General features: G+C 41.4%; 1 protein-coding gene across 1 annotated transcript in view; it reads left to right on the top strand.

Moving 5' to 3' along the window:
• Ino80 (chromatin-remodeling ATPase INO80) overlaps positions 1-14,592 on the top strand; it is a 499,736-nt gene that overhangs the window by 17,566 nt on the left and 467,578 nt on the right. Inside the window, 1 exon segment of the mRNA XM_080278280.1 lies at positions 10,421-10,555. Coding sequence (XP_080134406.1) covers positions 10,421-10,555 — 135 coding nt within the window.

The following is a 14,592-nucleotide window of genomic DNA, read 5'->3' as shown; positions in this document are numbered from 1 at the left end:
TATCATTGTTATTTGTGGTAGATGGGGGTGCTCACCATCCACTCACTCAATGTAGGGCTGTTCTCAGGTGTGTACCCTTTCCTCTCCTCCATCCTTCTTTCCTTCCATCCTCTTCTGTCTTTCTTTCCTTCATTCTTTCCTCATCCTTCTGCCAACGGTTAACTTTACACTCCCTGTTCTGTCTTTCTTTCCTTCATTCTTTCCTCGTCCTTCTCTCTGTGGGTGACTCCACACTGGGTGACAAGCCAAATGGTTTCCTGTACACCAGGAAACCATTTACTACACTGGATGGTAACCATATAACCAAGTTTTGGCGCCTGGTTGTTTAGTGGGTAATTATGGCGCTCCATTTGGATTGAGCCGGTGAAGGTTTATATCCAAGGAGTGGTTGGGGTTTACTTCTCACGTAATTCCACTCAGGAATAAGTGAGGCTGGTCACTCTCATCTTAAATGTCAGGACAAGCTTGCCTAGCCCCGGGCTCCTATGCTCCTCATGGGACAATGTAAGATTGGAGGATGAATGAATGAATGAATTATTATTATTATTAATAACAGGGTTATTGATAACAGGGTTGGCGGAGGGTTAGTGCCCCTCCCCGGAAAACAACTAACTAAAAAAAACAAACAATAAGCCTCGGACAAGGACTGACCAAACGATGACGACCAAGGACCGGACAAAGGACATGGTTATTGGAACCTGGAATGTAAGGGGAGCGAATGATGAGGTGAAAGAGAGAGAGATTGTCCAGGTGCTTGAGGGTACGAAAGTGGATGTATGTGGAATAACTGAAACAAAATGGAGAGGAGAAAATGTGAGAGAATGGGAGTATGGATGGGGTATATGTGCAGGAGTAGGTGAGAATGAGAGGGCAAAGGAAGGAGTATGTATAGTTGTGAGTAAAAGATGGAAGAGGAGCATAAGACAGTATGGATCAGTTGGGTCAAGGATTGTGTGGGTAAAGTTGAAAGTTGGAATACAAATGTGGGCGATTGTGTGTGTGTATGCGCCAACACAAGATCGTGCTAGAAGAGTGAGAGAAGAGTTCTGGACAAATGTAGAAGTGTGCATGGATAAGTTTGGAAGGAATGAGAGAGTGTTTTTGATCGGTGATATGAATGGTAAAGTTGGGAATGTGAAGGTGGATGGAATAGTTGTTGAGTGGGGTGTGCCTGCTGAGATAGATGAGAATAGGAGTGTGTTAGTGGACATTTGTGCTGGGAGGGGGTTGGTGATAGCCAATACCCTCTTCAGGCATAAAATGATCCACAGGTATACATGGCGAGTGATGAGAAGGGTGGGTGGTGAACTGAATGAAAGGAAGGCAATGATTGATTATGTGTGTGTGGATGAAAGGATGCGAAGATGTGTAAAGGATGAAAGAGTGTATAAAGGTTGGGGGAGTGGACTTTCTGACCACTACTTGGTGGTGGCCAGAATTAGGATGCAAATAAGATGGAGGAATAGAAGAAGGGAAAGACGAGAGGAAGGAGTAGTTGCAAGGAGAGTGGAGAGGTTACAAGAGGATGAGAAAATGGCAGAGTATAAGAGAGAAGTGGAGGAACGATTGGGCAAATATGAATTGGAGCAGATGGGAGATGTGGAAGGTGTGTGTAGGATATTTACAGAAGAAATATGTGCAGCATGTGATGTGGTGTGTGGAAGGAAGAGAAGACGGAGGGGGGTGCAAGGAACAGCGTGGTGGACTGAAGAGGTGAAACAGGCTGTGGCACAAAAGAAGAAAGCATACAATGAATGGATGACAAATAGGGGCGTGGAAGAAGTTGAGAGGCGGAAGAGAGAGTTATATGTAGAAAGAAAGAGAGAGGTGCAAAGATTAGTAAGAGAGAGTAAGAAGAGAGTGGATGAGGAATTTGGAAGGAATTTGAGTGTAAAGTGGAGGGACTGTAAGAAAATGTTCTGGAAAGAGGTGAAAAGAGTAAGACAGGGTGGAAGTGAAGTTAGCATGGGAGTGAAAGATAAAAATGGTAGATTACTAGTGGAGAAGGGAGAAAAAGTGAGCAGATGGAGAGAACACTTTAAGGATTTGTTGAACGTAGAGGATGGAAGTAATGCGAGTATAAGTGGCTGGGGAATGGCTGGGAGAAGGAGGGAGGTGAGAAGACAGGAAGAAATCAGTAGGATAGAAGTTGTGGAAGCAATGAAGAAAGTTAAATCAGGGAAAGCCCCAGGAATTGATGGAGTGTGTGGTGAAATGCTGAAGCATGGGGGAGAGATAGTAGTAGAATGGATGTGGAAGATGTGCAGATTGGCCTGGGAGGAAGGTAGAGTCCCGGAGGATTGGAAGTCAGGTATAATTATTCCTTTGTACAAAGGAAAAGGGGAAAAAGAAGTGTGTGGTAATCATAGGGGCATTTGTCTTCTTAGTATAATAGGAAAAGTGTATGGTAGGATACTTATTGACAGAGTTAGAGAAAGAACAGAGAAATTAGTTGGAGAAGAACAGGGAGGCTTTAGGAAGGGAAGAGGTTGTGTAGATCAGATATTGATTCTTAGATCTTTAGTGGAAAAGTTTCTAGAGAAGGGAAAGAAGTTGTATGCGGCTTTCATGGATTTGGAGAAAGCATATGACAGGGTGGATAGACAAGGATTGTGGAAAGTGTTAAGAATATATGGAGTAGATGGGAAGTTGTTGAATGCTGTGAAGAGTATGTACGATGGTGCGAAGGCTGCAGTGCGTGTGGATGGTGAACTAAGTGAATTTTTCTCTGTGAAAGTTGGTTTGAAACAGGGATGTGTCATTTCTCCATGGTTGTTCAATCTGTACATGGATGGGGTAATAAAAGAGGTACAAGGTAGGGTAGTGGATGTTGGTGAGCCCCTGGTGAGAGAGGGTAGTGTTTGGAAACTCCATGTACTGTTGTTTGCAGATGATACTGTGTTGTTGAGTGAAGACGAAGGGGAGCTGCAAGGCTTGGTGGATGAGTTTGGGGGAGTGTGTAAGAAATGGAATCTAAAGGTGAATGTAGGGAAGAGTACAGTGATGGTCTTTGAGAGAGGTGAAGTCAGTGAATGTACAACGAGGTTGGACGGTGAGGAATTGGAAAATGTGAGTACGTTTAAGTACTTGGGTAGTGTGATGAGTAAGGATGGAGGTTTGGAGGGTGTCAGTTTATATCTGAGGAGTGGTTAGGGTTTGTTGCTCATGTAATGCCACTCGAGAATGAGTGAGGCTGGTCACTCTCATTTTAAATGTCAGGACCAGCTTGTCTAAGTCGGGGCTCCTACGTTCCTCATGGGGCAAAACAAGATTCAGCGATGATGATGATGATAATGATGATAGCGTGCTAATAATATATTGAAGTTATGCAGTACTCATTCACCACTTCCCATACATGAAAGTGTAATGTAACCTTTGAAATAACAAGTTAGAGTATTTTATGAACTTTTTTAACCCATGGCGTCCATCATATATTTCCACTGACTTATCTCCTAGCTGGGCATTTCAGAGAAAATCACCTTTTTTTTAAACTTTAATATCTTAGCTAGTATTTAACCAAAAATAAAAACTAAGCATCATAATACTCACCAATCCTTCGACTTCAAGCTGATGGCCTCAGATTGTCCTTGAATTGCATGTAGTCAGAGAGAGAGAGAGAGAGTAGGGAACTGGGGCAACTTCTGATGTTTTTTTGCCTTTGTCCATATGCGTGGCTGAGGTGCAGTGGCACAGCTAAGGCTTATACTAGCCCTCCACAATAATAACACTTCCAGAAGACCACAGTCACCCACAAACACCACCATTTCTGGGTAGGTTTTTCAGAAGTGTGGTGTGAGTGCGGTTACTATAGCAATGACCTTGAGGCAACCTGGCTCAGCTCACCCACAGCCTCATACGCCTTCTTACCTTATCATCTTGCCACCATGCCCCTACCAGCGCCTTACACCACACACACACACACACACACACACACACACACACACACACACACACACACACACACACACACACACACACACACACACACACACACACACACACACACACACACACACACACACACACACACACACACACACACACACACACACACACGAACGAACAGCCGGAGAGAGCAGACGTCCCAGCCATCGCTGCTAGCCTTAAGTAGTTTCAGGAATTTTGTCTGTCCTGTCTCCTAAGGTCTTGTTTTAAATTTAAAATAATGAAAGTTAATAGACTACCAAAAATGTAAAGATTTATTGGCTAGAGTATACATGAATGTTTGTAGTTTTTTTTTGGTAACAGCAGTTTTGGTACTTAACCAATATCAAACATGGCCGAAAATGTAAACAATGAGGGACTCAAATTTCAAGGATTTGATACAAATACCAGTGTTATGGACCTGGTTAAAACATTAATTATGAGGATTAGTGAACTTGAAAAGAAAGTAGAGAATCTAGTGATAAAGGATGTGTCTGAAAATACGGATACTACCATACAGAGTCTGATCCAGTCCAATGAGATAGCAAATGAAGAGAATAGAAATTTGAAGCGTGAAAATGTCGAATTGAGGAGTAAACTAGAAGAGAGTACTAATAAAACGGAGAAGGTGAGTAGTGTAGTAGAAGAACATAAGGCAAAGTGGGCACACGTAGAAGAAGAACAGAAAGAAGTGGTCAGCTTAAGAGAGATCATCCAGGAAGAAAGGGAAATGAACAAGAAAAAAATGGAAGAAAATGTAGTGAAAATACTGAAGAAAAAAGAGAAAATAGTGAGAGAAACTGTAGAAAGGAACAGATGTGTGGTAATATTTGGAAACAGGGAAGAGGAAGAAAAGGTTAGGTTCGTAAGACTCGAGAGTGACACGAACCTGGTGAGAGGAATATTAGGCAAGATTGACCCCGAAGGAGACAAGTGGGTAAAAGAACTTGAGGAAGTAAGGAGGATAGGGCCTTATAAGAAAGGGGAAACAAGACCAATGAGAGTCAAGTTTACATCAGAAAGTGTAATAAATGAGATACTTAAAGTGACCTGGAAATTAAGCAAAGAGGCGGGGATGGAAAATTTTATAATAAGAAAAGATCTGAATGAAGAAGAAAGAGAAGTTTTAATATCATTAAAGGAAGAAGTAAAGGAAAAAAATGATAAGAGGACAGAGGAAGAATGTAATACTTTTTTTTGGAGAGTATTGGATATGAAAGTAAGGAAGCGGTATTTAAGGAAATAGAAGTGAAGGAAACTAAGGGGGATGGCTGTGAAAGATCAGAAGTTGAGGAAGTGGTACGGACAGAGAGTAGGAGAGAAGAGGGTATTAAAAACTTCAAAAATAATTTGAAGGTGGTATATACTAATGTTGATGGTTTCATATTGACAAGGATCGAAATTAACGATTTCTTGAGAGAACATGAACCTGATGTCATGTGCATTGTAGAGACCAAATTAAGAGAAGATATTGATGTTCATTTGGGAGATGGTAAATACAAACTGTGGAGAAAAGACGGAAAAGAAAAAAAGGGAGGAGGAGTGATGATAGCAGTGAAGAACAACGTAAATGTAGATACTGTGGAAATGGGAGAAGGCAGGGCTGAAGTGATATATGTGAAATTAGAAACTGGAGAGAATGTTAAGAGAGATATGGCGGTAGTGTATGTTCCCTCAAAGACGAGAGCATGGAAGGATGACGAATACCATGAGATGTTGTCAGATATGGCTAGCTATTTGCAAAAAATAATTGAGAAAAGCAATAATATAATTTTGGTGGGTGACTTTAACTGTAAAGAGGTGAACTGGGAGGAATGGTACTCGGGAGGCGGCGAGGATTCGTGGGGCACTATGTTATTAAATATAATAATGAATAATGTGATGACGCAATGGGTCAAAGAAGAGACACGGTTTCGAGGTGAGGACACACCAACAAGGTTAGATTTACTGTTCACCAAAGAACCCGATGTAATAGAATCATTGAAATATCTCTGTTCTTTGGGAAAAAGTGATCATGTGGTCATTGAGTTCCAGATGTTAATAGGGAACGTCGAGCCAAGAAACGAGCTTCATAGACAGGGAAGATACAACTTTGGGAAAGCAAATTTTTACAGGATTGAGAAACTCTTTTGAAAATGCGGATTGGAGAAAATTCAGAGAAACAAGAGAGATACAGAGGAAGTGGGATATCTTTCTAGACCTCTGTAATTTGGGAGTGGAAAAATTTGTACCAAGAGTAAGAGGGAAAGAAAACAGGAAAAAGGAGTGGTTTAACAGAAGGTGTATGATACCAAATAAGAGAGAGATAAGGCGTGGAACAATTGGAGAAAGAGAGGTAACAACAGAACAAAGGAAGAATATAAAAGAACAAGAAATGAATACACAAGAATACGTAGAGAAGAAGAAAGGAATTTTGAAAAAGGTATAATAGACAAATGCAAGGATGAACCCAAACTGTTTTATAGATTTGTTAATGGCAAACTGAAACAAAAGGAAGGAATCACCAGATTGAAAGTAAAAGGAGAGGTCTTTAAGGATGCGGCAATGCAAGCAGAAATAATGAACAAACGTTTCCAGTCAGTTTTCACTAAAGAAAAGGAGCTTGTGAAAGGGGAGGGAGTGATTAGAAATGTTCCGGTGATAAAAGATATAAAAGTGGAGGTACAGGAAGTGTATAAATTACTGGAAACTCAAGATGTAAGGAAAGCCCCAGGACCTGATGGAATTTCTAATTGGGTACTGAAGGAATGCAGAGAACAACTGGCGGATAAAATTCACAGTTTAATCGTATGCTTACTGGAAGAGGGGAAAGTGCCACAAGAATGGAAGAGGGCAAATATGTTACCAATTTACAAGGGAGGAAACAGGGAAGAACCCCTGAATTATAGACCAGTGTCTCTAACCAGCATGGTCACAAAATTGTGTGAGAGAATCCTGAAAGACAGATGGATAAAATATCTGGAAGAGATGAATATTTTGGCTGAATGTCAGTTTGGATTCAGAAGTGGAAGGTCATGTGTTTCTAACTTGTTGAGCTTTTAATCAGGAGCGATTGACGTGGTACAGGAGAGAGATGGTTGGGTGGATTGTGTGTACTTAGACTTAGAGAAGGCCTCTGACAAGGTACCTCATAAGAGACTAATGTGGAAACTAGAATATATAGGAGGACTGAAGGGGAAACTTCTGGAATGGATGAGAGACTTTTTGAGAGACAGACAAATGAGGACAGTAATAAAGGATAAGATGTCTGGATGGAGGGAAGTAACAAGTGAAGTACCTCAAGGCTCGGTGTTGGCGCCAGTAATGTTCCTGATTTACGTAAATGATATGGTAGATGGAGTGAATAGTTATGCAAGTCTGTTTGCTGATGATGTAAAGATCTTGAGGAAGGTAGAGGTTGAGGAGGATTGTAAAATACTGCAGGAGGATTTGGATAGGATACACAGTTGGAGCCGGATGTGGGAAATGAAATTTAATGTAAAGAAATGTAAAATATTGGAAATGGGTAAAAGTACCAGGAGACCATCACTGAATTATTTGTTGGGTAATGAATTAATCACAAAAAGGAGAGAAGAGAAAGATTTGGGAGTGCAGGTCCAAGATAGTTTGTCACCAGAAAAGCACATTAACAAGATAGTTGGAGAGACTTATAAACTCTTGACTAACATAAGAGTAGCATTTCATTATATGGATGAGGAGATGATGAGAAAATTGATAGTGGCCATGATCCGCCCCAGGTTAGAATATGCAGCGGTAGTATGGTCTCCACACAAAAAGAAAGATATAAACAAGATTGAGAGAATACAAAGAGCAGCAACCAAGATGGTCCCCAGTCTGACAGACCTGTCATACAGAGAGAGGCTGGAAAAACTGGATTTGCCTTCCTTAGAGGAAAGGAGAAAGAGGGGAGACATGATTGCAGTGTTCAGGACCATGGTGGGAGTAGATAAAATTGACCGTGAAGATCTGTTTTTATGGAATAAGAGAGCAACAAGAGGACACGGAATGAAATTGAAAAAGTCAAGCTGCTTGAAGGATATCAAGAAATATAGCTTTCCTTACAGAAGTATAGACTTATGGAATAGCCTGGACAAAGAGATCATCCAGTCTAAAAACTTAAACGAGTTTAAAGCTAAATTTGACTTATTGAGAAACAGCGACGGAAACCCACGAGCATAGTACATTCCGTGTATATCACAATTAGGTATATTAGGTAAATACTTAAATATTTGGAACGACTTAGACAAAGAGGTGGTGCATGAGAAAAACATTCATGTGTGTAAAGGTAGACTTGATAAATGTGGATATGGAGACAGGACAACACGAGCATTGCTCAATTCCTGTATACTACAAATAGGTAAATACATGGAGATACATGTTTGGCTTGTGTTGTCGCTCGATTCTAACACCGCTATTCCACTTGAAGTCAAGGTATTACTACAACTACTGCCACCACCACCCTACCACTGTTGTTACTACTACTGCTGTTACTATTAGTATTACTACTACGATTATTACTGCTACTACTACTGCGACTTCTATTATTATTACTACTACTACTGCTGCGACTACTACTACTACTACTACTGCTGCGACTACTACTACTACTACTACTGCTGCGACTACTACTACTACTACTACTGCTACTACTACTACTACTACTACTACTACTACTACTATTACTACTACTACTACTATTACTACTACTACTACTACTACTATTACTACTACTACTACTGCTGCTGCTGCAGCTACTGCTACTGCTGCTGCCACTACTACTACTACTACTATTGCTGCTGCTACTACTACTACTACTGCTACTACTACTGCCACTACTACTACTACCACTATTACTACTACCACTATTCCTACTACTACAACTACATAAAACCTAGATACAGTAATCTCTCCAATATCCGATGTAATACAGCCAAAGGCATGTCCGGGAAGTGGGATCGTCCGGATACTGGGACCTTGCCTCCTGGACTGGTACTTATGACCCTTAACCCAGCCTAACTCAGAAAACCACCTACATAACTCCCTGCTGGACATGCATAGCACCTATTTAAGACCCTATTTATACTGATAAGGGACAGAAGGCATGAAATAAATGAAAAGGAACCAGAGAATGAGGAATTAGAAGTTAGTATGGAAAATATTTAACAGTGTACAGGGTACGTACAACACGTCCATGGTCGTTACGAAGATTAACCCGCCTCCTCTAAGGCTCTGGCATTGGTGAAAATGCTCTTGATGCACATACAGTAATCCAGTGTTGTGCTGCACTTAATCCTTTGCACCGTAAATTATAATTGTTTAACACTGCACATTCTGTTCTTACTTTTACCATGCCAGTTATAACTGCCAATTTGCACTCTCCACTTAATCCTTTGCACTCTGAATTCTAATTTCTTAACACTGTACAACACTGTAAATTTCCATATGGTCTAGTGGTGAGGTATTGCAGTTTATTCACTGTTTATTCACAAAAACGAGCACGTACAGGTGTTACTATATACATGTCTCCCGGATGTCCCTGGGCCGTCATGTATACATGACACCCGGATGCCATGGGATAATCATATGTAAACTACTTAATGAAGAACAACGATACATTGTAATTTGATACAAAATCCAATTTTTCACTTGTTACGTCCCCAACCCCACACTGCCACAGGCTCCAACAGCAGTAGTTCAGTATGGAAAGGACGTTGCCCAGTGAGTTGTTCTTCCTGAGGTTAGCCTTTAAGTGTACAGTATATAAGATCAGCTGAGGCATTGTAAATGGACACTGGCTTCTTAAGTTCACTGTCTTTATATTCCAGATTATTACGCTTAATGCTTTCCAACTTCACTTCACTATTCTCACAAGCACTGGAGCTGCACAAGCTTTACTGGCTGCAATTACATTTAATGCCTGACAACACTTCACTATTTTTTACAAGTACCGATGATATACAAACTTCAATAACCACTGTTTGCCAACAACACTTCACCGTTATTACACAAGTACTGAAAATGTACTAACTTCACTGCAATGACACTGCATTACACTCAAACTGAACTGAAAACCCTCTGAACTTGTTCTAGTCTCTTGTCCATCCTTATATGAGCTTGCATTGTTTGAGAATGATCGACATTCTGCGAGATCAACAGTTCTGGTGTATGCCATAAAAAGAAAGCACAGTTGCCAACTCTGAGACAACCAAAACATGCCAGTTTTCTTACAGTACATAACACTATCAAATTATTTAGCATACTGACTTAAAACAAATTACACAATTTAACAAACAATCACATAAATAAAACATTATTGAGAAAAAGAGCACAAAAACTTATGCATAACTTACGAAACAACTACACTTACAAACAGCAGGCAAACTGGCAACTCTGACTCGTACTGAAACCTATGGTATGAGAAACGTTGAGAAACATCTCGGCTATGTAACTGGCAAATCTCGCTTCTTAACACACTGTTATACTCCCTCGCCTACAGAGCCCTGTGTGTCAGAATGAGGACAGCCTTCACAGCTTCCCAGATGATGTATCAGATGATCTGACCCAAACAGTTAGGACGGGTCGAGGGCGAGGTGGACGTCGGGACCGAAGACACAAAAAGCTTGATGCTCAGGTAGATTGTCTTTAAAATATTTAATTAATTATTTTTAAAAATTATTTTGTTTTTCTTTTCTTTGTGGCCTCTTGACTCTTGTATGCACTGTTCTTTTGTATTCTGTGGTTTTCTTTAGTCTTTAATGTCCTTTTGCTTTTGTCTTCCATCATATTTACAAAAAATAGTGTCATCTTGCAGACTTTTTTCTTTTTTCCTTGTAGACTGTTGGGGTTAGCTTAAGCCAAGTGAAGATCCAGTATGTTGCAAAGCTGCCATGTAGCTACCTATCCATTTCTTTTCCTTTCATTAGAGTTTGTGAATAAATGTTAACTTTACACTGAGTTTCCCATCAGTCTGTCATTTAGTTCTGTATTGTTCCATGAGCATAGTGGCTTGAGTTTGGCTGTTTAATCCAAGTATCTGAGGTAAGGGTGACCATCACTCATCCCTGAGCAACATTATATGAGCAGTGGACCCTAAACCTCCCTTTACTTATGGATTTTCATGCATTTTTTCAGTATTCCCTGTTTTTAGGTAGTACTGTACATCCAAACTATATTAAATTCTTATATTCTTACATCTTAGTGTTGCTTTATTCTCTTTTTTCTGCATCCTTCATTTGTGGGTATTCCTGTTTGTTTAGATATTATTTACTGTCTTTGCATCTTCCTGTATTCTTTTGTCATCAGATGCATTTTTTTTTTTCTCTCTCTCTCATGTGACTGTCCTTGTCTCTCTTCCTTCTTTCTTTCATTTTTACTTATCTGTCTGTGGGTGACTTTACACTGAGTGACAAGCCAAATGGTTTCCTGTACACCAGGAAACCATGTACTACACTGAGGGGTAGCCATTTAGCCCAGCTATGGCGTCTGGTGGTTTAGTGGGTGATTTAGGCGTTCCAGCTGGATTGAGCCTGCGTAGGTTTATATCCAAGGGATGGTTGGGGTTTATTGCTCACATAATGCCACTCAGGGATGAGTGAGGTTGGTCACTTTCATCTTAAATGTCAGGACCAACTTGCCTAGCCCCGGACTTCTGTGCTCGTCATGGGGCAACACAGGATTAGAGGATTATGATGATGATGATGACCTTTTTGTGCTCCTTTCTCCTTAGGCATTTTATTATTCTTTACTGAATCTTCCTGTACTCATTTTTATTATGATATTATGTCATTATCCTTACAGGAGGCTATCATCTTGTGTATTATTTTCATGTCTTGCCCTAACTTCTTACCACTTGTCATAATGACCCTTTCCATTTTCATTTTAGTATTGGTGCATTTTATAGTGAATGATCTCTTTCTGGATTCTAAGATAATAGTGGTTGATGGGTAGATGTATGTTTGAGTGCATGTTCAATACAGTATCACCGTTTGAGTGAGATAAAGGTGTGTTATGTCACCCTGATTGTTCATCATCTGTATACAGGGTGCCCCAGGACTTGATGCACTACTTTCTTGAAATGTTTCAACATAATTCTAAGGCATAAAAGTTCTGTGGACAGCATGTATATGTTGGATTTTCATTGGTTATGGATAACATGGCATTTACAGTAGTTAAGTTTGAATATTGATAGAGAAATTATCTGTTTCCACCCTGTGTTGCCAACCTCTGTACTCTTCACTGCTTTATTTTTACTGAGAATAACATAAACAGTAATCAGCATATACAGCACTATGGGTTGCCAAACCAAAAAATTTACTGTAGTGATAATAATGAAAGAGGTTGGCAACGTGGAGTGGTATTTTATAACTCCTCTCATTCCTCCATTAAAAAAAAAAAAAAAAAAAAAAAAAAAAAAAAAAAAACATTGCAACACTTACATGGGCTCATAGAATATTAATGTCTGATAATGACCCCAGGAACTACATTAGAGTCACGATTTTGGACACAGGGAAGCAACAACCTTACAATAACAGGAGCATTTAATTTCTCTCTTAACCTCTAACTACCAGCTGATGTGTATAGCTGTCATGATTCAGGGCGCGGAGCGCCACCGGCTGACGTAAAATGTCGCACTCACCTTCCCACCACCCTTTGACTCACAACCATTTTCTATGATACCCACCAAGTAGGTAGGACCCACAGGTACCCTGCGGTTTCGCATTTCAGTCTGTACACGGCAGTGGTAGCTTGAGGAGCCATGTCGTCTTCCTCGTCATCGTCTGATTCCTTTGCACCGCGTGGAGGGCCAATCGCCTCATTGACCCCCACGAAAGTTCTGCCTTTAGTGCCGGGGAAAGGGCTAAGTGACAGTGCAAGTGGACGTGCCTTGTATGACACCGTGTCCTCACAGACAATCAGCGAGAGCACGTCCTCGGAGGAGAGGAAGAACTATCACGTGGAGAGCGACCTCTCTCGCCCTCTGACCCCTACCTGCTCTCCAACACCAGAGATGGCTTTGAGACTTCTTCAGGAAGAGGGAAGAGCCTATGAAAGTGATGAATTCGATGAGAAGTAGGCAATTGATGACCCAGAACATTGGGAAGTTGACCATGGACCTGGCGGTCATCTCTGAAATAAACGCCGAAGAGCCGTCTCTCCAACACTCTCGTCGCCTGCTTGCCAACATCTTGTTCTTCAATGCTCCCCAATACCTCAGCCTAGCACCTCAAGGACTGATTCTTCACAACCTTGCCCATCGGGAGTGGTATTTCCCACTCAGGCCCCATGTTAGATACGCAGCATCAAGCGTCTCCCCAGACAAGTTCTGCGTCAGGTAAGTCACCACCCGCTTACTCCCCCACCTCCCACACCTCTCCCTCTCCCTCACCCCCTGCTTGCGGGCGTGCACATGGATATGCACGAGTGATAAAGAAATGTCCTGGAACTGCCAGACGCCCAGCTCTGTCACGTGTGGGTAGAGTCTATACCTTTGTGTGGGAAGATGGTGCCGACTTTCAGCCATCTGTGCCGGCATTTGATGAGTAGGGTGCAGATGTGCAGGAGGATGAGCTTTCCCCCAGGTCCTGGACTATTAGCAGTGTGTTCAGGGCCATTTTCATGAGTGCTATCATGCAATACCTGATGGAGGAGATCAGTTTCCACCAGGCCATGTGTATATGGTGGCTGGACGTGGCTGCCAGCGAGAGCACACACGTGTGACTGGATACCTGTGGAGGTGAGGTAGATGTTTGTGTGGCATGCCCTTATCATGTTGATGATGCACATAAGAAAACATGTGCTCTGTGACTATTGGTTGGTTGATGAACTTGTGGGCACACCTGTCTTCAGCAAGTATATGGCCCGTGGCAGGTACCTAGCCATCCTAAGGTTCCCTCACTTCAACAGAAATTACGGACCTGCACTGAACGACAGGTTATGGAAAATAAGACCAATCCTAACAGTGCTCAAGGAGTCATTTTCGTTCGTTCCAGAAAGTTGTTATTGATGAGTCGCTGGTGTTATTCAGGGGCAAGCTGGCATTTATTCAGTATGTGCTGTCAAAGCATTACCGATTTGGCCTCAAATTCTTTGTGCTTTGTGACTGCAAAATTGGATATATGCTGGATGTGATAGGTTATTCGGCAACATGGGTTCTCTGCATTGGTAGTGAAAGTGCTCATGGAAAGGCATTTCAACAGGCACAACATTCTGTATACCGATAATTAGTACACTGCCCCGGCATTCACCAAGTATTTGCTTGATCATGGTATTGGGTCATCTGGAACTGTTAGGGCCACCAGAAAGAATTTCCTGTATTTCCAGCAAATACAGAGAAAGGAGCCCTTCTGACCAAGAAATGTGGCAACATGTTAGCCCTTCTCTGGCATGACAAGAGACGGGTCAACATATTGTCTATAGTACATAAAGGTGTGTTGGAGGAAACTGGGAAAACAGACTACAGGACCAGGGAACTCATGATAAAGCCAGATGCTGTCAGTGATTATAATATCAACATGCGGCTGATTGATAAATCGGACATGCAAATTGGTGAGGTTGATTGCCTACGTAAGTCCTGCAAGTGGTATAAGGTGTTTTTACACCTTCTTGACATCGCCATGCTGAACAGTTATGTACTGTTCAAGGAGCTCGTCGGGAAACCTCTCTCTCTTC

The sequence above is a fragment of the Coenobita brevimanus genome, chromosome 72, assembly GCF_032717465.1.
Source record: "Coenobita brevimanus isolate Jiangsu-jjx chromosome 72, ASM3271746v2, whole genome shotgun sequence".
In the NCBI taxonomy this organism is placed as follows: Eukaryota; Metazoa; Arthropoda; class Malacostraca; order Decapoda; family Coenobitidae; genus Coenobita; species Coenobita brevimanus.
The sequence above is the reverse complement of the archived record's forward strand: the minus strand, read 5'-3'. Positions and strand labels throughout refer to the sequence as shown.